The sequence below is a fragment of the Leptodactylus fuscus genome, chromosome 3 (genome assembly GCF_031893055.1).
Source record: "Leptodactylus fuscus isolate aLepFus1 chromosome 3, aLepFus1.hap2, whole genome shotgun sequence".
In the NCBI taxonomy this organism is placed as follows: Eukaryota; Metazoa; Chordata; class Amphibia; order Anura; family Leptodactylidae; genus Leptodactylus; species Leptodactylus fuscus.
In genome coordinates this window covers 155,494,766-155,518,960 of record NC_134267.1, presented here as the reverse complement: position 1 = coordinate 155,518,960, position 24,195 = coordinate 155,494,766, and the positions used below count along the sequence as shown (strand labels likewise).

General features: G+C 43.6%; 2 protein-coding genes across 5 annotated transcripts in view; one reads left to right on the top strand and one right to left on the bottom strand.

The window, feature by feature from the left end:
• B3GNT5 (UDP-GlcNAc:betaGal beta-1,3-N-acetylglucosaminyltransferase 5) overlaps positions 1 to 7,881 on the top strand; it is a 31,178-nt gene extending 23,297 nt beyond the window's left edge. For all 3 annotated transcript variants that reach the window (XM_075268651.1, XM_075268653.1, XM_075268650.1), the window contains one exon: positions 963 to 7,881. In XM_075268651.1, the coding sequence (XP_075124752.1) occupies positions 1,177 to 2,310 (1,134 nt within the window). In that variant the 5' untranslated portion in view covers positions 963 to 1,176 and the 3' untranslated portion in view covers positions 2,311 to 7,881. The remainder of the gene's footprint in view (positions 1 to 962) is intronic.
• Positions 1 to 24,195, bottom strand: part of MCF2L2 (MCF.2 cell line derived transforming sequence-like 2) — a 274,167-nt gene that overhangs the window by 144,665 nt on the left and 105,307 nt on the right. For both annotated transcript variants that reach the window (XM_075268595.1, XM_075268594.1), the window contains exons 14-15: positions 18,972 to 19,078; positions 17,911 to 17,999 (exon numbers count right to left, since the gene is read on the bottom strand). In XM_075268595.1, the coding sequence (XP_075124696.1) occupies positions 17,911 to 17,999; positions 18,972 to 19,078 (196 nt within the window). The remainder of the gene's footprint in view (positions 1 to 17,910; positions 18,000 to 18,971; positions 19,079 to 24,195) is intronic.

The following is a 24,195-nucleotide window of genomic DNA, read 5'->3' as shown; positions in this document are numbered from 1 at the left end:
AAACAGGCTTTTTGTTATGTGGGCCCTTAGCCTTACATGATGATTTTTGCTGAAGAATTGCATGCAGTGTAATTGCAGTAATGAGTAGAATGTATTACTGTACATATCACCTGTGTGCTAATGGTTTACTGATGTCCATTAGCATGCAGGTAAGATGCATATTAATATGCAATACTCATTACTGCAATTAAGAAAAAAAAAAAGTGTTGTGCTTCAGTAAAGAGAAGGGTATGTGCACCGGTGCTTTCCAGCGCAGTTCAGTCTTGGTTCTACCACAAGAAAACATTGGTGCAGCAGGGCCGGACCACACCACACCAGAGGCATCAGGGACAATTCAGTATGTTCTTTTGGTGTTGTGTGTGTTTTTTTGTTTTTTTTTTTGTTTTTTTTGTCACGGACTTTGCCAAACGAGGGCTTCATTTTTGCTGGATAAATGTACAGTATTTAACAGTTGTGCCAAAATTATTCCGAAGACTGTGCATTTGTAAATGTATGATTTATTTATTTTTTTACAGGTTTTGCTTTTACTATATTCATTGTGTGGTAAAATGACAGGTTATCGGCATTTATGTAGATTGTATTCGTATCTGTAAAACTTTGGAAAATATATATATCTATATGCTATATCCCTGTAGAAATATACAAACTGTATGTGGATGAACAATTCTATTGCTTACTTCCTATATACCGGTAGCTTGCATCAAGTCATGTAATAGGCCCTTTGTATGAGTGCTGTCTGCAGTTTGCCTCTGTAAAAGGTTCCTTATTTTTTTTGTTCTAGTCTGATCACTGGCCTTGCTGCTCACATTACAGCTTGTAGGTCAACAATCAAGAAAATCCACTGTAATTTAAGTAACTTTTAAGTAAAAAAAAAAAAAAAAAGTATTTTGACAGTGAGATGAAAAGCTGTTCTACTAACTGTATTGAGTAGAATATGGAATAATGTATTTCTGCTTTTTCAGGTGGTGCTGTGCTTGGTTTAACTTTGAGCTGCAAGCAGTCTGGATGTTTACACACACCTCCCACAATACGACTCCTGTGATACGGATCTATGCATTATATTTGAAGAGTCGCGGCTTTATGATGTCTTGATTTATGATCTGCACTTAAAATGACATTTTCCTTCTCTTGGTTACAAAAACTTTCAGAATAAAACTTGTCAGCCTCTTCCACAGAATGTTTATTAGTACTAGGCGGCTAAGAAGATGCCAGTCTCTACAGATTTTGACAACTTGTTTTGTCATGTCCCTAATGCTCATGTGGGTTCAGGATGACAATGATGTTGTGAACCACATAAAATCCTACTCTTACCGATACCTCATCAATACCTATGACTTTGTAAACGACAGTCTGTCTATCAGACGGGATAAATCTGATGCACTAAACTACAATTACTTGATCAGCAACAAATACAAATGTCAGAATGAAAACGTGCTCCTCCTACTCTTTGTAAAAACATCGCCTGAAAACCGAAGACGTCGAGATGCAATAAGGAGGACCTGGGGTAATGAGGATTACATACGTTCCCAATATGATGCCAACATAAAAGTTATGTTTGCCCTTGGGGTAGAAAAAGACCCTGCAAAACGCAGTGTGCTCCAACAGCAACTTGAGAGTGAAAACAAAATCTATAAAGACTTGGTTCAACAAGACTTCCTGGACACGTTCTATAATTTAACCTTGAAGTTCATTTTGCAGTTTGGCTGGGCAAATACATACTGTCCCAATGCAAAATTTATAATGACTGCGGATGACGATGTTTTTGTTCATACACCCAATCTAGTTTCATACTTGAAAGAGTTGGACCAAATTGGTGTTCAGGACTTCTGGATTGGTAGAGTCCACCGTGGGTCACCTCCAGTTCGGAACAAAAATAGCAAGTATTATGTGCCTTATGAAATGTATCAGTGGTCATCCTACCCGGATTATACCGCAGGGGCTGCCTATGTTGTTTCACAGGATGTGGCAGCTAAAGTATACGAAGCCTCATTGACTTTAAATACCAGCCTCTACATAGATGATGTTTTTATGGGAATTTGTGCCAATAAAGTTGGCGTTGTACCTCAGCGTCACACATTCTTTTCTGGAGAAGGAAAAGCCCCTTATCACCAATGCATATATGGCAAAATGATGACTTCCCATGGACATTTAGATGATCTCCATTACCTATGGAAGCAAACCACAGACCCAAAAGTGAAGGAGCTGATATCTGGCTTTTGGGGCAGTGCCTATTGTAGACTAGTGAACATGATGCTGCTTTGCAGGATTCGATACAAAGATACATACCCATGTTCTGCAGCATGGTCCTAATACTTGAATAGTTGACATTTTTAATTAAAATATTGTATTTGTGTGGCCAACATTTTTATTGAAGTTCCAGCTATAACCTCATTTTGTATGGTTGAGTCCCCTTCTGACAATGTCATATTGTTTATGCTTTCTTTACCTTGGAGTTAATGGTTTAAAATCTGTGATTTATAAAAGAGGGGGAAAAAAAGCAGGATAAGGAAATCCTAAAGATTACTCTACCACACTGCTGAGAATTATCTTGATGACCATAAATGAATGTCTTTTCGTCTCCTCAATTGACCTTAAAACTGTAAATATATCAACAAAAGGAAAACACCCAGCTATAAACAGAACTATAAATTTTATTGATATCATTAAAATAGTGTAAATACAAAAGTGAGGGCAAACAAAACTATACCCAAACCAGACGGCTGGGGGTATAAGGTAACAGACATATTATATATACATATCTGAGTCCCAATATAAGCTACAGCAAACCAATAGGTGAGTACAATACACATGCAGAAAATCCCGGCACAAATAATGGAATGTCTCAATAAATGCATGAACCCACTAAGTAGCCATAATGAAAAGTGCACAATGGGACCCCCTGAAGAAATACCTATATCACCGGAGCCATCAGGAACTTGAACCGCAGTTGGGCATTTATTGAGACATTCCATTATTTGTGCTGGCATTTTATGCATGTGTATTGTACTCTCCTACTGGTTTGCCTATATATGTAGCTTATATTGGGACTCAGATATGTGTATATATAATATGTCTGTTACTTTATACCTTCAGCCGTCTGGTTTGGATCTAGTTTTTTTCCCCCCACTTACTTTTGTATTGTTTGTTATATTTACACTATTTTAATGATATCAATAAAATGTATAGTTTTATGGCCATTGACCCAGGGGTGAGCCTTCCCCTTTCGCCGCCCGAGCTAACTGCAGAAAGCCGCCCCCCACCCCGCCGGGAGGAGGGGGTGGATCGGGGGCGTGGCCGGTGGATCGGGGGCGTGGCCGAGTGAAGGGGCGGGGCTTAGCCCCGTTCGTCGGCAGAGAGTAGGCCCGGAGACTGCCTGCTCTCTGCCTTAGCGTGAGGGGAGGCTGCTGGAGCAGCGCTGCTCCAGTGGCCTCCCCAAACCACCGCTCGGTGATAAGCCAGTCCAGGACAGCTTGTCCTGGACTGGCTTAGGTTAGCGAAAATGCCGCCCTCCCTGAGGCCCTGGCATAGTGCCGCCTGAAGCGCTCGCTTCAGGTCGCCTCATGGGAGGTGCGGCACTACATTGACCCATTGACTCATTGTATAGTTTTATGGTTATAGCTGGGTGTTTTCCTTTTGTTGATATGATCGGTACCATTACACACCGGCGCATTACTATTTTGCTTGTTACTTAAAACTGTAAATGTTAACAATATAGTCAACATAATCTCTAAAGAATAAGTGACTCATACCACGGATGCATCTAAGGCAAGGTTCGCATCTGTCTCTGTCACAGACTCTGCTGAAAATCGGCGGAGGAAAAAGTCCTGCACAAAAGACTTTTTCCTCCACTGCTTTCAGTTTAAATATGACGTCCTCCATTATAGTCAATGAGGTCACCAGGCTCTGTGTGTAACTACTGTTTTAGTGGTCCGCCTCTCCATTGTTCGGGTCCTCCGATGGAGAGTCATTGCTAGTGTGAACCTAGAGTATACTGGCGATTAGAGGACTATATTCGACGCCCAGCATGATAGGAGATATCTACACCAGTATTGAACAGTTTTACTTCTTTTGAAGCTTCAGAAATGTGCTGAACTGTATAAAATATACTGTGCATTACTAGACAACTATTGTTTGTTAGGCTTTCTATTTCCTTGCTGACTTTAGCAGTTGTACTTGGGGGCTCTGTGTACACAAACTAAATCTGTCAAGTTATTTTTGCAGTTCTATCAGAGAACATTATCTGATGGAAAGAAACAGAGTTCTTTCATTTATAGGTTTTAAATGATTTTGGAGCAGAATTTCTGAATTGGAGCAGACTAAATTCTGGCTGGACTCCTACGAGAGACAGAGTCCTGACTACCCCGTCCAGACAAGCTAATTCCCCGCATTCTATGTATCTGTACACATTAAGGGGGAGTTCACACGGAGTAACGTGCTGCGTGATGTGGCACGTATAAGGCGTGTGAGACTTTGCGCGCCATATACGCTCCCATTGATTTCAATGGGAGCCAGGATCATATACGCCACGTTATTTTGCAGCCGCAGAATAACACGGCGTATATGATCCAGGCTCCCATTGAAATCAATGGGAGCGTATACGGCACGCAAAGTCTCACACGCCTTATACGTGCCACATCACGTAGCACGTTACTCCGTGTGAACGCACCCTTAATGGTCAATCACTCTCTGTGGCTGGGATAAGCAGGACTTCACTGCTGCTCCTAGGAGTCCTGCCAGGGATTATTCTGCTTCTTAAGGAATTCTGTTCTAAGTCATATAAACATATATTCACTTATATATGTGTTCACTTTTGACTGAGTTTCCATTGCCATTCACCGCACATCATGTGGCTAAGTGTCACTTTTTTTTAGTCTTGCCTTTTTATCTATAGCTTCTACTTTTCATCCTAATTTACAGTACGTCTGAGCTTCTGCATTGTGCTAGGCGATGAAGGCACTACTGCTTTGTGCTGACATGGCTTGTAAAATGCCAAAGTATCCCACAATGGCAGAGGTCCTGCAGCTCTTTGGCATTTGCTGATGACTGCTTGATGTTTTAATGGATTTCTTGACTCATACACATATCACCACATTAATATTTCTTAAAGCTAACATTTCAATAGCAGCAGAGTCTACTTTACACGTATCTAACGTAACCTATTACTTTCAGTCTACTAAACTCTAATTCGCTGTAGCATCTGGTTGGTTGCAAAAGAACAATAGAATTAGAAGTGCAAATATGTATATTTGTTGGCAAATGACAGTTCTTTATTTGGTAGCCAAAATATAAATGTTCTCCCTTTAATTTGTAATAAATATTACTGGAAAGATAGATTTACCACCAGTATGCTGCAGACTTGCTTCATAGTAAAGGTTTGACTGTAGGTTTCTTATTTTTATTCACACAGCAGGATCAAGCTATGTTCGCAGAGATTGCATATTTGCATTTATATTCTCTGTTGCTCCATACTATAGAACCATAGGCACTCCGTGTTTATAGGGGAGAATATCTATGAGCCTAAGGCTTTCTATGAAATCAGAATCATACTGATGTATAGGACCCTATAGACTCTTATGGATGAGGTATTAAATAGCTATAATAAGATTTTGCACAACTCCATATTACAAAGAAATAGTGTTGTACTAATTTTGCAGCATCTGACCCACCAGTCCATAAATCACCTTTAAAGGGGTTGTCCTGATGTTGTTAAATGAATTGTCCAGGAATTGGAGCAACTAGTGGGATGGCTAGGGGAGGTGTAAAATAAAAAAAGCAAAAGCATACTTTCCATTTCCCAGCGCTCCATAGTCTGCCACTGTTCATGGTTCAGCCCCAGTGCTGGAAATCCTGTGCGTCAAGTGACTGCTGAAACCGATCAGAGTCCTCAGCGGTTCCTGGAGAAGGATGAGTGTCTCCACTCACATATGTCACCGGTTACTTGGTAGCCATCTCTTGGCCACTGATTGGTCTCATTCGCTCACATGAGCCTCAGGGCTTCTGGCAGCAAGACACTGGCACAAGTCTCAACAGACACCTGTGGCGGACAATGGAGCTCTGGAAATGAGACTGCTTTTTAGTTTTACATCTCCCCCAGCTGCCCCATGGGTTGCTCAATTCCTGGACAACCCCTTTAAGAGAGCACGTTTCTCTGACTTTACATACCCACATGCCAGTCTTCAGAGTCTGGTAAATGTGAGCACTCACTAAATAATACGGTACTATAGGAGGAAATGTTTTTTTGTATGATGATGCTTATTTTGTTTAGATTGAGCTTTTTTATATTTACAATTGGAATTTGCTTGTTAATGCAAAAGAGTAGCTTAAAATACAGCAGGTCTGTTCAAAAATACATTTTATTTTTATATTGACATTAAATTGCATATTTATTAAAGATATGAAGGCAGATATGAAGGCCTGACCTTTCAGAGGTAGCACAGTTCTGTACCATTCTGGTCCCTGATCTTGGTGAGAGCACCTGTGATGTGCACTATGATCTGCTTATGATCGGCTTCTCCTGGTATCTGGTGTAAACTTTTTTTTTTTTTTTTTTTTTTTTTTTTTTTTTTTCAGCTGCTATAACACGGAGTTTGGGAGTTTGAGATTTATTTTTTTTAAATCCTAAACTGGGAGTGGATTAATAAAAAGGCTGGCGTTACGTGTTGAAGTTTTTTAATGCAGTTTTTGAGGTTAAAACCAGTAGATGAAAGGGGAAAAATAGAATTCTGCACTTTATGGGTTCATTCCCGTTATGATCTATACCTGGCTTTGGCTTTCAAACTGTACAGAAGAAAACCTCATCTTGGAAATGCCTCCTTCCCCTTGCATAAAAAAGTTGTAGCAAAAGTACTAACAGAACACGAATTTAGAGTGCATGAAGTGATTTTTGGCCATACAGTATGGTAAAATCATTAACTGGCACTATTTTCGCTCATGCAGTTTGTGTAGCCGAATCACATGATACCAGTGTTGCGCCCCTGTACAAGCTGTACAGCCAAAAACTATCTTACAAAAGTGTTGTAACTCTCATGCCATGTGGATTTCTACCACTCCATGTACAGACACTCTTCATTTTGTATATACCCATTTCTCTTGGAATGGTGCTAAATGCTGCTCCTCTTGAAGAATACACTGCAGTTGTATTAGATAATATGGAGTAACAAGCCTACTTAACCCATATTTTATTACAGAGTACCCTAAAATGTTATGTTGAGTTGTTAAAGGGAGTTTACCATCTCCCCCTAAGCATATTCATCTGTCACCACCATTTTACAGTGATAAACATAAATTTTTTGTCACTTTTGTAGATTTGAAGAAATAAGCTATTTCAAGTTTTATGCAAATGAGACAGTTGGTGCACTGGGGGCGGGCCTTTAGTCGTGGGAGAACTGCTCTTGCTGCTCAAGTAGGATGGGTGAAGTCAGAGCAGTGAAAACATTTACTCGCACTGAACAGTGTGGCATAGGCAGGAGATGGTAGGGGTCTGTATGGCAGGACCACTGTTCCAGGGAGTTGAAGACACGCCCATAGTATACCAACAGTCTCATTTGCATATTGTGTCAGTTCTTTTGCTTCAAATGTACAAAAGTGACATATATAACAAAGGTATGTTTATCTCTGTAATGTGCTCTGTGGTGCCAGTTGATGGAGGTGGTAGCCTTCCTTTGAGGGTAACACCATTTTATTGAATATGACCAGTGTCCTACATAACATGGTGTATTTAGCATGTGTGATTATTTTCCTTTTTTTTTTTTTTGTTCTCTCAATTCTGTATGTTATTTATATTAATGCTTTTTGCTGTATTTTAGAAATGTTCTCTTTTTTTTGTGCTTTTTTTTTGTAACGTTCTGTCCTACCATTTTCAATAAATGATTTGACTGGAAAGCTGGCTTTGTAATATCCAATACTTAAAACACATGGAAAATTTATTTTTGCATAAATCAGAACATGTGAATATATAAAGTTCTGTATTATATCAGGGGAATGCATAGTCTCCTTCTCCCCTCCTATAACTACTCTTCTCTGCCTAATTGTTCTATACAAATATTCAGAAACCTCCTACATGTTTGAATAACATAGAGTAGGAGCTGTTGGGGGGGGGGGGAGAGCGGAGATTTAGATGTGCATGCATTGTGAGCACTGGTACTCAGAATTAAGAGTCTCTGGTCTATTATTTACTCTTGAGCATCGCAGGAGGTTCCATGAGCCAAAACTGAAATCTATATCAACCAGATAGTGTTGGTAAATCTATCAAGCCAAGTGTCCCCGGGCTGCCTTGATCATGGTGGTGCATTTTTGGTGTCAAGACTCTGTGACAAGAAATGTGCCACTTTTACGGGTGCAAATTTTAAATGAAAAGTTACGCAGATAAAGCATAAAAAGCCATACAAATATTAAAGTCCTGTATTTCACTTTTTGGCAGAGGGCAACTACGTCACCTTGCATCACTGCATGCTGCAGATGTTTTCTGTTGTGGCTTCTCGCTTACATAAGATATTTGTGATATATATACAGAAAGATCCACCACACAAAAATTTGGATATTACCTAGTGTCAGACTAGCAGTTTACAGGTCCTGTAATCTGACACTAGAGTGGGACCATGTATCTCAGAGGTGTGTTTCTGGTGGGACATTTATTGTAGTGCACCTCAGATAGCAAGAAGAAGTGAGGTCCTACTCTCCATATTGGTGCATGTCCCTTATGATTACAGGTACAGCGATTAATTGCTGCAGCCATGTTGTTGTTCTATTCTCATATTGTATTGTTCAGTATATGTTGATACAGTCACTGATGTTAGGAATGACTGAGAACTTGATGCTAATGTATAACTACTAGATAGTATGTAAGGACACTTATTGTAGTGCACCTCAGATAGCAAGAGGAAGGGAGGTCCTACTCTCCATATTGATGCATGTCCCTTATGATTACAGATAAAGTGAATAAAGAATATAAACCCCCCCAACCACACCAGTGTTAGTTCATTAGGTGTGGAACAAAAATGGCGACGAGGATGGGATTGAGTGACAATTCATAGAAGATACAGAGCAGAATTCACTCAATAAGAGATAGAAAAGAACCAATTGTAAAGTGCAGCCATCTCAGTGATATCCTGTGAGTGTCCCCTCAGTGAGAGTGCCCAGCAGACTGACAATGGATGTGGAGAGCTGTATTAATGACATTAGTGAGTCCTTGCTGCATCTAACATTTGATGAACTGGGTGCTGTTAGCAAATATCTTAAAGTGCCAGGGGAGCAAATCTCCAAAGCCAAAACCCGCAGGCACCTGCTGAATGCTATCAATAAACTGCTTGATGAAGTGGGAGAAACAGAGGATGAAGATGTTACCTGTCTGTTCCTCCAAAAGTGCAAACAGTTCATTACAGATCTGCATTCAGAGGCAGAGGTCGGGGCACAGGCAAAAGAGACTAAGACCCAGACTCAATTGGAAGATTTAAAGGCACAGTACCTTGCTTTGTAGAGATGAGCGAACAGTGTTCTATCGAACACATGTTCGATCGGATATCAGGGTGTTTGCCATGTTCGAATCGAATCGAACACCGCGTGGTAAAGTGCGCCAAAATTCGATTCCCCTACGACACCGGGGGCATTGAAAAAAATTGGAAAAAGTCATTGGCTGCCGAAATCAGGTGACCTCCATTTTAGACGAATAGTGGATTTCAAATCCGGGTCATATGAGAATGTGAACTTTGTGACTATGAGACAGGGATAGCTGTACAGGCAGGGATAGCTAGGGATAACCTTTATTTAGGGGGGAATGTTATTAAAAATAACTTTTTGGGGCTCTATCGGGTGTGTAATTGTGATTTTTGTGAGATAAACTTTTTCCCATAGGGATGCATTGGCCAGCGCTGATTGGCCAGAGTACGGAACTCGACCAATCAGCGTTGGCTCTGCTGGAGGAGGCGGAGTCTAAGATCGCTCCACACCAGTCTCCATTCAGGTCCGACCTTAGACTCCGCCTCCTCCAGCAGAGCCAGCGCTGATTGGCCGAATTCCGTACTCTGGCCAATCAGCACTGGCTAATGCATTGTATTGGCGTGATGAAGCAGTGCTGAATGTGTGTGCTTAGCACACACATTCAGCTCTACTTCATCGGGGTAATAGAATGCATTGGCCAATCAGCGCTGGCCAATGCATTCTATTAGCTTGATGAAGCAGAGTGTGCACAAGGGTTCAAGCGCACACTCGGCTCTGATGTAGCAGAGCCGAGGCTGCACAAGGGTTCAAGCGCACCCTCGGCTCTGATGTAGCAGAGCCGAGGGTGCACTTGAACCCTTGTGCACCCTCGGCTCTGCTACATCAGAGCCGAGGGTGCGCTTGAACCCTTGTGCACCCTCGGCTCTGCTACATCAGAGCCGAGGGTGCGCTTGAACCCTTGTGCACACTCTGCTTCATCAAGCTAATAGAATGCATTGGCCAGCGCTGATTGGCCAATGCATTCTATTAGCCCGATGAAGTAGAGCTGAATGTATGTGCTAAGCACACACATTCAGCACTGCTTCATCACGCCAATACAATGCATTAGCCAGTGCTGATTGGCCAGAGTACGGAATTCGGCCAATCAGCGCTGGCTCTGCTGGAGGAGGCGGAGTCTAAGGTCGGACCTGAATGGAGACTGGTGTGGAGCGATCTTAGACTCCGCCTCCTCCAGCAGAGCCAGCGCTGATTGGTCGAGTTCCGTACTCTGGCCAATCAGCGCTGGCCAATGCATTCTATTAGCGTGAACTGAGTTTGCACAGGGGTTCTAGTGCACCCTCGGCACTGCTACATCAGATTGCTACATCTGATGTAGCAGTGCCGAGTGTGCATCAGATGTGTAGTTGAGCAAAACTGACTCAGCACTGCTAAGTCTCTGCATTCGCATAGGAATGCATTGGCCAGCCTTCGGCCAATCAGCGCTGGCTCTGCCGGAGGAGGCGGAGTCTAAGGTCGGACCTGAATGGAGACTGGTGTGGAGCGATCTTAGACTCCGCCTCCTCCAGCAGAGCCAGCGCTGATTGGTCGAGTTCCGTACTCTGGCCAATCAGCACTGGCCAATGCATTTCTATGGGGAAAAGTTAGCTTGCGAAAATCGCAAACTGACAGGGATTTCCATGAAATAAAATGACTTTTATGCCCCCAGACATGCTTCCCCTGCTGTCCCAGTGTCATTCCAGGGTGTTGGTATCATTTCCTGGGGTGTCATAGTGGACTTGGTGACCCTCCAGACACGAATTTGGGTTTCCCCCTTAACGAGTTTATGTTCCCCATAGACTATAATGGGGTTCGAAACTCATTCGAACACTCTAACAGTGAGCGGCTGTTCGAATCGAATTTCGAACCTCGAACATTTGTGTTCGCTCATCTCTATTGCTTTGCAGAAAGCATTCCAGGAATCTAGCGAACTGTTAGAAAAAGCTCTTGTTTCTGAGACATCAAGTCAAGCAAAGCAAGAGGTGTCAGAGAGAGAGACTTACTGCAGGACTTCTCCACAGAACATGTGGCCAGAAATGACAATACGGAAAGACTTTAAAATTAGTGGTCAAATTGGTGAAAGAGGTCAAAAAGACAAACTGTCTTACACAAATCTCATGCACCAGATAGACATGGGACTGCAAAAGGGCTACAGTGAATTAGAAGTGATTGAGGCAGTAGTTAAAGCAATAAGCCCTGGCCTGAGTATAAGAAATATGTTAGAGATAAAAAGTGATCTAACACTGCCACAGCTGAAGACTATCCTAAAAGGACACTACAAGGAGGAGAGCAACTCGGACTTATACCACCGGCTGGTAAATATCTCGCAAGACAGCAAAGAATCTCCTCAAAATTTCCTCTTCAGGGCTATGGAACTAAAGGACAGACTTCTCTTTGCCTCTAGAGAAGTGGGAGCAGAGGAAAAATTTGAAACGGATTTGATTCAAAGGAAATTCCTGAGATCAGTAGGAACAGGACTGCTCAGTGAACACATTAAATTCCAAGTGAAACCTTATTTGGATGATCCCACTGTCACTGATGACGTATTAATAAAGAAAATGAATGAAGCTGCCAGTTGGGAACAAGAGAGGGAACAGAAATTAAAGAAGTACTCTTCCAGCAAAATCAGCAAACTTGGCGAAATGCAGGCTGGTACCACACAACAAGGATTACTTACAAAAGTAGAGTCATCTACAACTCAAACCGCCCCACCTACGCTAAAATCAAAGAAAGTACCACTTTCAGGAGATACAGAAGTGACAAACTGGGAGGAGGCTGTGAAAGAACTGAGGAATGAGATGTCAGAATTGAAAAAGTTACTTAAGACTTCTCAAGAACCAAGATTGGTTTTATCCCAAGTAACTTCCAGAAATAAGCAGAATCCAATTTGTGAGGCCTGCAAGACATCAAATCAAGGTCATACATGTCGCCACTGCTACAAATGTGGCAAAGAAGGACATTATGCTAGGGGATGTTGTGCACCCAGATCTGCACAGTTAAAAGACAGGAGGTTGCTGATGAGGGACAATCAGTAACCTGTGCCAAGCCCCAGTCCCAACCAAAGAAAGTACCATCTTCAGGTATGGAAGCCAAAGAAAATCTGCTACATACTTATTTCCAAAATGTATGTGATCGTATCCAACAACTGGAGCTTCAACAGAACAATATACAGCAAGTCACTTCTAGGAAGTGCACGACAACTAACTTACAGATGAGTGAAAGTGTGTCGAGAGGCCAAAGAAAACTCATCAATTTAATAGGAAAAAGGTGTATGGTCCTATGTAAACTAAATGGGGTTCCTCTTCAGGCATTATGGGACACTGGAGCTCAAGCAAGTATCATCAATGAAAGTTGGCGGCAGCAGTACCTTCCTCAAACAGAAGTAAGGGCAGTGGAAGAATTACTAGGCTCTGAACCATTATGCGGGAGAGCGGTAAACAAGACCGAAATTCCTTTCATTGGTTGGATAGAAGTAACCTTTCAGCTGTCCTCTGGTAATGACAACATAGAACTTCTGGTGCCTTTTCTAGTATCCAGTGACAATAATGTAGCTGAAGAGCCAATCATTGGATATAATGTGATTGAGGAAGTCATCCTGAGAAAAATCCCTTCATCATCTTTGGTGAGTACATTGGCTGCATCATTTTCACTGCCGACAAGAAGAGCAGAGATGGTGGTAAAAGCCATCCAAGTGAGCCAAGCAGAAACATTTGTGAAGGAGGTAAGAACTGGAGTACGTCGTACCATTATTCCTGCAGGTACTATAATGGGTGTCAAGTGTGGTGTCCATGTGGGACCTCATAAGAAGAACCAGGAAAAGCTCTTTGTGCCAAGTAACACTGCACAGTTACCAGAGGGAATATATACAGATGAGACAGTTGTGATTGTACCTTATGACAACTATGCTCGGGTAACCATTCCAGTAATGAACCCCACAAAACATGATATTGTACTTGATCCAAAAACCGTGTTGGGTCACTTGGAAACAGTCAAAGCGGTATACCCAGCTTGCATAAAACCTGTTCAAGTTTCTTCTGTGACTGCAAACATACAAACAGTGGAAAATGTTGACAAAGCAGAGGGTGAAGTGTCTTCAGTTAAAGAGGAATGGGATCCTCCGGTTCCTATGGATCATCTTGATGCAGACGAACAGTGCATAGTAAAGGCAGATGTTAAGAGAAGAATGTCATGCCTTCTCCAGAGATGAGTCTGATGTTGGATGCATGCCATCACTCCAATTAAAGATTAATCTAAAAGACACCACCCCCGTTAAGAAGACATATACTTCCGTGCCGAAACCGCTTCATAACGAAGTGAAGGAGTACCTACAAGACCTGATAAATAGAGGATGGATTAGAAAGTCAAAATCATCCTACTCTTCTCCTATAGTATGTGTAAGAAAACGAGATGGTAGCTTGAGACTCTGCTGTGATTATAGAGAACTAAACCAGAAGTCCGTTCCTGACCGTCATCCTATACCGAGAATCCAAGATATGCTGAATAGTTTGTCAGGAAGTTCATGGTTTTCTGTGCTTGATCAAGGGAAAGCCTATCGCCAAGGATTTATGGAAGAATCCAGTAGGCCTTTGACAGCCTTTATAACACCTTGGGGATTATATGAATGGATCCGTATTCCTTTTGGGCTCAGCTCAGCTCCAGCAGAATTTCAGAGAAGCATGGAAGAATGCTTGGAAGGACTGAGAGACAGTATCTGTCAACCATATCTTGATGACAACCTGGTTCACAGTAAGTCTTTCACTGAACATGTGGAACATGTACGGACTGTACTTCAGCGCTACCAACAGCATGGAATCAAGCTAACACCGAAGAAATGTGAGCTGTTCAAAAGACAAGTCCGGTTCCTAGGTAAGATTGTCTCTGATGATGGCTATACTATGGATCCAGCAGAAATTGCTCCAGTAATGGCTTTGAAAAACAAACCTCCATCTACAGTGGGAGAGCTTAGAAAAATACTAGGTTTTCTGTCCTACTACCGGACATATATTCAAAATTTCTCCCGGATTGCCGCTCCACTGTATGATCTACTGTCAGCAGGGCCATGTTCACCATCACCCACACAAAAGAAAGCAAAGAGAGATAGATCCAAACAGAAGGAAAAAAGTCAACTTCCTGCACATCAGCCCATCAATTGGACTGCCCATCATCAAGAAATCCTGGAGAGACTGATTGATTTGTTAGTTAAGCCACCAGTGATGGGATATCCAGACTTCAACATCCCATTTATACTGCACTGTGATGCGTCTCAGGAAGGACTTGGTGCTGTCCTATATCAAAGGCAAAATGGCAAGTTGAGAGTTATTGGTTATGGCTCAAGAACTCTTACTGCAGCAGAGAAAAACTACCATTTGCACTCGGGGAAACTTGAGTTTTTGGCAATGAAATGGGCAATATGTGACCGTTTTAGAGACTACTTGTACTATAGTCCATCATTTGTTGTATATACAGACAACAATCCACTTACCTATGTTCTCACTACAGCGAAATTAAATGCGACTGGCCATAGATGGGTGTCAGAACTTGCAGACTTCAATTTTAGCATTAAATACCGCCCAGGGAAAGCTAATGCAGACGCTGATGGATTGTCAAGAATGCCACTAGATCCTGACCAGTATATGAAGGAATGTTCCCAAGAAATCAGCATGGAAGCTATTGGTAGCACTGTCCAAGCAGTTCAGATACAAGCGGAGGAACATATGCCATGGTGGTGCCCTGTAATTGTAGAAAGTACAGCTGGAGAAGCTGAACAAAGCCTCAGAGCAAGCGTTAACCAGCTCCCAAAAGAAACTATCAGAAAAGCACAAGAAGAAGACAAGATCATTGGGAGACTGCTACACTACAAACATCAAAATAGATTTCCAGCTAAGAAGGAGAGACAAACAGAACCACCAGCTGTAACTGCCTTATTCAGAGAATGGTCTAAGTTATACCTCAATTCAGATGGTATTCTTTATAGGAAGACTAGCCATAACTTACAATTAGTCCTGCCAAAAGTCTACCATAGGACAGTATTCAAAGAACTCCATGAGCAAATGGGACACTTAGGAGTAGAAAGAACTGTCAATCTTGTTAGAGAACGCTTTTTCTGGCCATATATGCAGAAGGATATTGAGCATTATGTCACCAGAGAATGCAAGTGTCTAAAAGACAAACGTCCCAATAAACCAACCAGAGCACCATTGAACAACATTGTCTCCACCTATCCTTTTGAAATGGTATCGATTGATTTTCTGCATCTGGAAAAATGCAAAGGAGGATATGAGTACATCCTTGTTGTAATGGATCATTTTACAAGGTTTGCACAGGCATATGCTACCACAAACAAGTCTGGTAAGACTGCAGCAGACAAGATATTTAATGATTTTGCTCTAAAGTTTGGCTTTCCAACAAAATTACACCATGATCTGGGAAGAGAATTTGAAAATCAGTTATTTGCAAGACTTGGGAAATACTGCAGAATTCAGAATTCTCATACAACTCCATATCACCCAGAGGGTAATGGACAGGTTGAACGTTTTAATCGTACGTTGTTGTCAATGTTGAGAACTCTTACAGAGGAAGAAAAGCAAGACTGGAAGAACTCTTTGTCAAAAGTTGTCCACGCTTACAATTGTACTAGAAGTGAAGCAACAGGGTATTCACCTTTCTACCTATTGTATGGTCGTTCACCAAGACTTCCAATTGACATAATGTTTGACACTCCAGTATCAGAGAAATACAAAACTTACGCAGATTATGCTACAGTCTGGAAAAAGAGAATGGCAGAAGCTTATAAAATAGCTTCAGAAACAGCAAAGAAGTCAGCATGTAAAAGCAAGGAATACTATGATCAAAAAAGTCATTGTGCTGAACTTACTCCAGGAAGTCGAGTTCTAGTGAAGAACTTACATGAGAAAGGAGGACCAGGAAAACTTCGCTCCTATTGGGAAGATAAGATTTATGTTGTCGTGAGAAGAAAACACGAAAACAGTCCAGTGTATGAGGTAAACCAGAGTCATGTGGCAACAGATCAAGGATTTTGCACCGTAATCTGTTATTATCTTGTGGCTATCTTCCAGATGTACAACAGACTGCTGAATTGTTAGGCCAAGAGAGATCCTCCAAAGCAAAGCGACCAAAACCAACATCACATGTAGGATATGAAACTGATAGTGTTGATGAAGAAGATGAAATGTGTTCATGAAGTTCACCTACAACAGATAACTATACAGCACAAGGCAGTAAACTTAATCCTGACACAGCAGAATTTGAACCACAAAATTCATCAGAGATCTTGGCATCACCTGAAGGTCTACTGTCAGAGTCAGAAAAGTCATCAGAGGAATCTGCAACAACTCCAGAGGAAGAAGTATGGATGGAGAAATCTGAATCAACAGACCCAGAAACAGATGAAGAAACAGAAACTTCAGGACAACAGACTTTGAAAAGATCTTCTGTTGCGAGAGAAAGGCGAAGGACGGTTACACTTACTTATGATACCATGGGAGAACCAAGTAAGGTACCAAGAAGTTTTCATGCTGAACAGGTAGTGAAAACCATTGGCCAAGAGAAACAACCTGAATGGTACCTACCACCAGCATATTTTCTGGAGAACTGTGAGCGGATATAAAGACTATTTACCTTCAAAGCAATTGCACTGTTACGTTTACAATTAGTTTGTTTATTTGGCAATGTTTCTAGTTGTTTAGCGATAGAAACTGAGGTTACATGGTCATGTGGTCATATTTAATGCAAAAATTAGACCTGACCAATCTCCACCTCATAAAATGAGGTTCAGATATTGTAGTAGCAGTGTTATGCATGGTGGTCCAATACTACTTAGAACCAGTGCTAACATTGGCTCTTCTAGGTCTCTTAGCTAGCAACGGACCTAGAAATAACTTGTGACATTTTTATAGGAACATATGTCATAATGAGGCATTGACCTCTATTGGAGATATCACCACCAATTGATTGTTCCCAATTACTAAAGTACCTTAAGACAACCCACATAATTTTGGAAATGCGGAATGTCGAGGACGACATTAATTTAGTGGGGAAGAATGTGATATATATACAGAAAGATCCACCACACAAAAATTTGGATATTACGTAGTGTCAGACTAGCAGTTTACAGGTCCTGTAATCTGACACTAGAGTGGGGCCATGTATCTCAGAGGTGTGTTTCTGGTGGGACATTTATTGTAGTGCACCTCAGATAGCAAGAAGAAGTGAGGTCCTACTCTCCATATTGATGCATGTCCCTTATGATTACAGATAAAGTGAATAAAGAATATAAACCCCCCCCAACCACACCAGTGTTAGTTCATTAGGTGTGCAACATATTTACTGTGCAATATCACTTGTTCCCTAAACAGAACTCAATGGTTAGCTTGGTATGAAAGAAGAACATGAAGGAATCCGTTTACAGATTCAGCCTACCTTTTTCTCGTGCAGAGATTCTCCTCGCTTTCACTCATCACTAGGGATCGGCTTGTCCCACCTTGACTTGCTTCATGCATGACCTCAATCTAGAAGAGATTGGGGATGAAAATAAAAATGTAGCAAGGACTTCTAGACGTCAGATTCCAAGCGTGCTATTCTCAGCATTTCTGCTTTACCATTTGTAAAAGGGGGCGTTCACATTACTGTCGGTGTCCTACAGCTAGTGTCCGCTGCTAATGTCCTTTCAAAATCTTGTGCAGACATTAGCATCGGACACTAGCTGTGTCTGTGACATTTTGCATTGATTTAAATGGACATCGGGTGCGTTCTTTTACAGTCCGTGTCTGTCCTTACGTGTGCATTCCTAAAGATGTCCGACTTTTCAAGCGGACAGAAAAACCAAACATGTAGGTTTTTTTCTGTCCGCTTGAAAAGTCTGACATATTTGGGAACGGACAGTTAAGGACAGACACGGACTGAAAAGAACGCACCCGATATCCATTTAAATCAATGAAAAATGTCACAAACAGCTAGTGTCCAATGCTAATGTCCGCGCAAGATTTTGAACGGACATTAGCAGCGGACACTAGCTGTCGGACACCGACGGTAGTGTGAACGCTCCCTTAGATGATCTGCAATCTTTGCTTCGGATTTGTTAGTGACAGTCTAGGAAATTTTGCCAGAATTACTACATGGTTAAAAATAAAAACCTTGTGGTACTGCAGTTCTTACCTTCCTAACATGGTAGCATGAGGGCTCATTTGTTACCACTATTGCCTGCAGGGCTGGGATCTAGAGTTTGAAAGCAGTGGAAATCCTTGCATCAACTCAATGGATGGGATAATACTCCATAACTGCATATGAACCTAGCTTTAGGCTGTTGGGGTTTCAGATTACCCAGTATTTCCCTACAAATTTATCAGTAGAACAAAGACAGGCATTTCCATCAGCTTGTGTCCTACCTAAGGATCAACAGATATTGAGTTCCTCATTTGTGGTTTCCTAGTAGGAAATAAGCCAATCATGTCAATAAGAATAAAGGAAACATATCTTTTTACCTTTATACCACCTTTTGTCTTTTTATTGTTCCGTTTTCTGGACAGATCTGCTTCTGACAGTGATTTCGGCGGTGCAGCGGGAATGTCTGGTGCCCTTCGAGTGGTAGCTACAAAAAAAAAAATAGAGATCGTATATTACTGAGTTTTTAACTTCTAACGTTTAACATTCCCCTTTCATTATTGCCCATGTCCAGAGGGCACTTCAATTCCCTTTTTAATCTTGAATAAACTTTTTTTTTTCTCCCGATAATGCATTGCAGAAAAGTTTGATGGTTGTTTTTTTTTGTTTTTTTTACAATGGCAGTTGTAATGAGCATAGACTAAGGCCTGCCGTTTTGGGCTAAAGAGGACCTTTTCACCACCTCCAACTAGTCCAGCAGTTTACTACACGAAATAACTGCTGCTCCACTAATTGTTACAGTTGGAATTTTTTTCTCTATGCCCACCATTCCTGAGCAATCAATGGTGTTCGTTTGGGCACCTGATATTTATACGCTCTGTCAGGAGGGCACATTTTCTTGGCTTTATTAAAAACGTGTTCTATCGAACTCATGTTCGATCGGATATTAGACTGTTCGGCATGTTCGAATCGAATCGAACACCGCGTGGTAAAGTGCGCCATTACTCGATTCCCCTCCCACCTTCCCTGGCGCCTTTTTTGCTCCAATAACAGCGCAGGGTAGGTGGGACAGGAACTACGACACCGGTGACGTTGAAAAAAGTAGGCAAAACCCATTGGCTGCCGAAAACATGTGACCTCTAATTTAAAAGAACAGCGACGCCCAGCTTCGCGTCATTCTGAGCTTGCAATTCACCGGGGACGGAGGTTTCCGTCCAATTAGCTAGGGGTTAGATTCTGGGTAGGCAGGGACAGGCTAGGATAGGAAGGAGAAGACAACCAACAGCTCTTGTAAGAGCTAAATTCCAGGGAGAAGCTTGTCAGTGTAACGTGGCACTGACGGGCTCAATCACCGCAACCCAGCTTTCCCAGGATCCTGAATGGAATACACTGACAGTGTATTCCCGTATACCCTATATATACCCCCGATACCCGTTCCAACGGTGTGCCCCCCCACCTTCACCCCAGAAATACACTGCAAGTCCCCTAGCAATAGAATTGGGGCTATATACACCCACTATTTTTGCTACTGCCATATAGTGCCATTGTCTGACTGGGAATTCAAAGAATATATTGGGGTTACATATCACTTCAATTCCAGGGAGAAGCTTGTCAGTGTAACGTGGCACTGAGGGGCTCAATCGCCGCAACCCAGCTTTCCCAGGATCCTGAATGGAACACACTGACAGTGTATTCCCGTATACCCCATATATACACCCCAAATCCCCGTTCCAACGGTGTGCCCCCCCCCACCTTCACCTCAGAAATACCCTGCAAGTCCCCTAGCAATAGAATTGGGGCTATATACACCCACAATTTTTGCTACTGGTATATAGTGCCATTGTCTCACTGGGAATTCAAAGAATATATTGGGGTTACGTGCACCCACAATTTTTGCTACTGGTATATAGTGCCATTGTCTGACTGGGAATTCAAAGAATATATTGGGGTTACGTGCACCCACAATTTTTGCTACTGGTATATAGTGCCATTGTCTGACTGGGAATTCAAAGAATATATTGGGGTTACAAATACCCTCATTTCTTGCTACTTGTATATAGTGCCAGTTTCTGACTGGTAATTCAAAGAATATATTGGGGTTACGTGCACCCACAATTTTTGCTACTGGTATATAGTGCCATTGTCTGACTGGGAATTCAAAGAATATATTGGGGTTACAAATACCCTCATTTCTTGCTACTGCCATATAGTGCCAGTTTCTGACTGGTAATTCAAAGAATATATTGGGGTTACGTGCACCCACAATTTTTGCTACTGGTATATAGTGCCATTGTCTGACTGGGAATTCAAAGAATATATTGGGGTTACAAATACCCTCATTTCTTGCTACTGCCATATAGTGCCAGTTTCTGACTGGTAATTCAAAGAATATATTGAGGTTACGTGCACCCACAATTTTTGCTACTGGTATATAGTGCCAGTTTCTAACTGGGAATTCAAAATGCGCAAGGCTCCCGGAAAGGGACGTGGACGAGGCCGTGGGCGAGGTCGGAGGAATGGTTCTGGGGAGCAAGGTAGCAGTGAAGCCACAGGGCGTCCCGTGCCTACTCCTGTGGGGCAGCAAGCATTGCGCCACTCCACAGTGCCAGGGTTGCTTGCCACATTAACTAAACTGCAGGGTACAAACCTTAGTAGGCCCGAGAACCAGGAACAGGTCTTACAATGGCTGTCAGAGAACGCTTACAGCACATTGTCCAGCAGCCAGTCAGACTCTGCCTCCTCTCCTCCTATTACCCAACAGTCTTGTCCTCCTTCCTCCCAAAATTCCCAAGCTTCACAGAACAATAACCCCAACTGTCCCTGCTCCCCAGAGCTGTTCTCCGCTCCTTTCATTGTCCCTCAACCTGCCCCTCCACGTCACGATTCCACGAACCTAACAGAGGAGCATCTGTGTCCAGATGCTCAAACACTAGAGTCTCCTCCATCTCCGTTCGATTTGGTGGTGGATGACCAGCAACCCACCCTCATCGACGATGATGTGACGCAGTTGCCGTCAGGGCATCCAGTTGACCGGCGCATTGTGCGGGAGGAGGAGATGAGACAGGAGTTGGAAGAGGAAGTGGTGGATGATGAGGACACTGACCCGACCTGGACAGGGGGGATGTCAAGCGGGGAAAGTAGTGTGGATGTTGAGGCAGGTGCAGCACCAAAAAGGGTAGCTAGAGGCAGAGGCAGAGGTCAGCAGCTTAGGCGAAGCCAGGCCACACCCGGAATCTCCCAAGATGTTCCAGTTCATACCCAGCCCCGAAAAACTCCCACCTCGAGGGCACGTTTCTCGAAGGTGTGGAGTTTTTTCAAGGAATGCGCCGAGGACAGATATAGTGTTGTCTGCACAATTTGCCTCTCGAAATTGATTAGGGGCTCTGAGAAGAGCAACCTGTCCACCACTTCAATGCGCCGTCATTTGGAATCCAAGCACTGGAATCAGTGGCAGGCAGCAACGGCAGGACAAAGGCCGCCTGCCGTTCACGCCACTGCCTCTGCCACTGCTGACTGTGCTGGCGATGCACTCCAGAGGACGAGCCAGGACACCACTTCATCTGCCTCTGCCACTTTGTTGACTTCTTCCTCATCCTCCCCTGTTCCTGTCTTATCTCCTTCTCCTGCACCATCAAAGGCACCATCAGGCGCTTCTTTACAACAACCCACCATCTCTCAGACATTGGAGCGGCGGCAGAAATACACTGCTAACCACCCACACGCGCAAGCCTTGAACGCCAACATCGCTAAACTGCTGGCCCAGGAGATGTTGGCGTTCCGGCTTGTTGAAACTCCCGCCTTCCTGGACCTGATGGCAACTGCGGCACCTCGCTATGCCGTCCCTAGCCGTCACTACTTCTCCCGGTGTGCCGTCCCCGCCTTGCACCAGCACGTGTCACTCAACATCAGGCGGGCCCTTAGTTCCGCGCTTTGCACAAAGGTCCACTTGACCACCGACGCGTGGACAAGTGCATGCGGACAGGGACGCTACATTTCACTGACGGCACACTGGGTGAATGTAGTTGAGGCTGGGACTGCTTCCCAAACTGGCCCGTTGTACCTAGTCTCCCCGCCTAACATTCCTGGCAGGGACACGAGAAGAACACCCCCCTCCTCCTCCTCCTCCTCCACCGCCTCCTCCTCCGCCACCGCCTCCTCCTCCGCTGTTAGATTGACCCCAGCTACGAGTTGGAAACGTTGCAGCACTGGCGTTGGTAGACGTCAGCAGGCTGTGCTGAAGCTGATCAGCTTGGGGGACAGACAGCACACTGCCTCCGAGGTGAGGGATGCCCTCCTCGATGAGACGGCAATATGGTTTGAGCCGCTGCACCTGGGCCCAGGCATGGTCGTTTGTGATAACGGCCAGAACCTGGTAGCAGCTCTGGAGCTTGCCGGACTCCAACATGTTCCATGCCTGGCCCACGTCTTCAACCTAGTGGTGCAACGTTTCCTAAAGAGCTACCCCAATGTTCCAGAGCTACTGGTGAAAGTGCGGCGCATGTGCGCCCACTTTCGCAAGTCGACAGTAGCCGCTGCTAGCTTAAAATCTCTCCAGCAACGCCTGCATGTGCCACAACACCGGCTTTTGTGCGACGTCCCCACACGCTGGAACTCAACGTTTCAGATGTTGAATAGAGTGGTTGAGCAGCAGAGACCTTTGCTGGAATACCAGCTACAAAACCCTAGGGTGCCACAAAGTCAGCTGCCTCAGTTTCACATCCATGAGTGGCCATGGATGAGAGACCTTTGTGACATCCTACGGGTCTTTGAGGAGTCCACAAGGAGGGTGAGCTCTGAGGATGCGATGGTGAGCCTTACAAGCCCGCTCTTGTGTGTTCTGAGAGAATCCCTGATTGACATCAGGGATAACTCAGATCACACAGAGGAGTTAGGGATAGCATCCGATCCATCACAGCTGGAGAGTAGGTCCACACATCTGTCCGCTTCACTGCGTTTAATGGAGGAGGAGGAGGAAGAAGAGTTGTCCGATGATGTGATGGTGATACAGGAGGCTTCCGGCCAACTTCGAATCGTCCCATTGTTGCAGCGCGGATGGGTAGACATGGACGATGAGGAGGAAATGGAGATTGAACTTTCCGGTGGGGCCAGAGGAGTCATGCCAACTAACACTGTGGCAGACATGGCTGAGTTCATGTTGGGGTGCTTTACAACCGACAAGCGTATTGTCAAAATCATGGAGGACAACCAGTACTGGATCTTTGCTATCCTTGACCCCCGGTATAAAAACAACATCTCGTCTTTTATTCCGGTAGAGGGGAGGGCCAATCGCATCAATGCTTGCCACAGGCAATTGGTGCAGAATATGATGGAGATGTTTCCAGCATGTGACGTTGGCGGCAGGGAGGGCAGTTCCTCCAGTAGGCGACCAAGTTCTCACCGATCCACACAAACGAGGGGCACACTGTCTAAGGTCTGGGACACCTTGATGGCACCCCCTCGCCAAAGTGCCGCCACGGAGGGTCCTAGTGTCACCAGGCGTGAGAAGTATAGGCGCATGTTGCGGGAATACCTTTCCGACCACAGCCCTGTCCTCTCCGACCCCTCTGTGCCCTACACGTATTAGGTGTCGAAGTTGGACCTGTG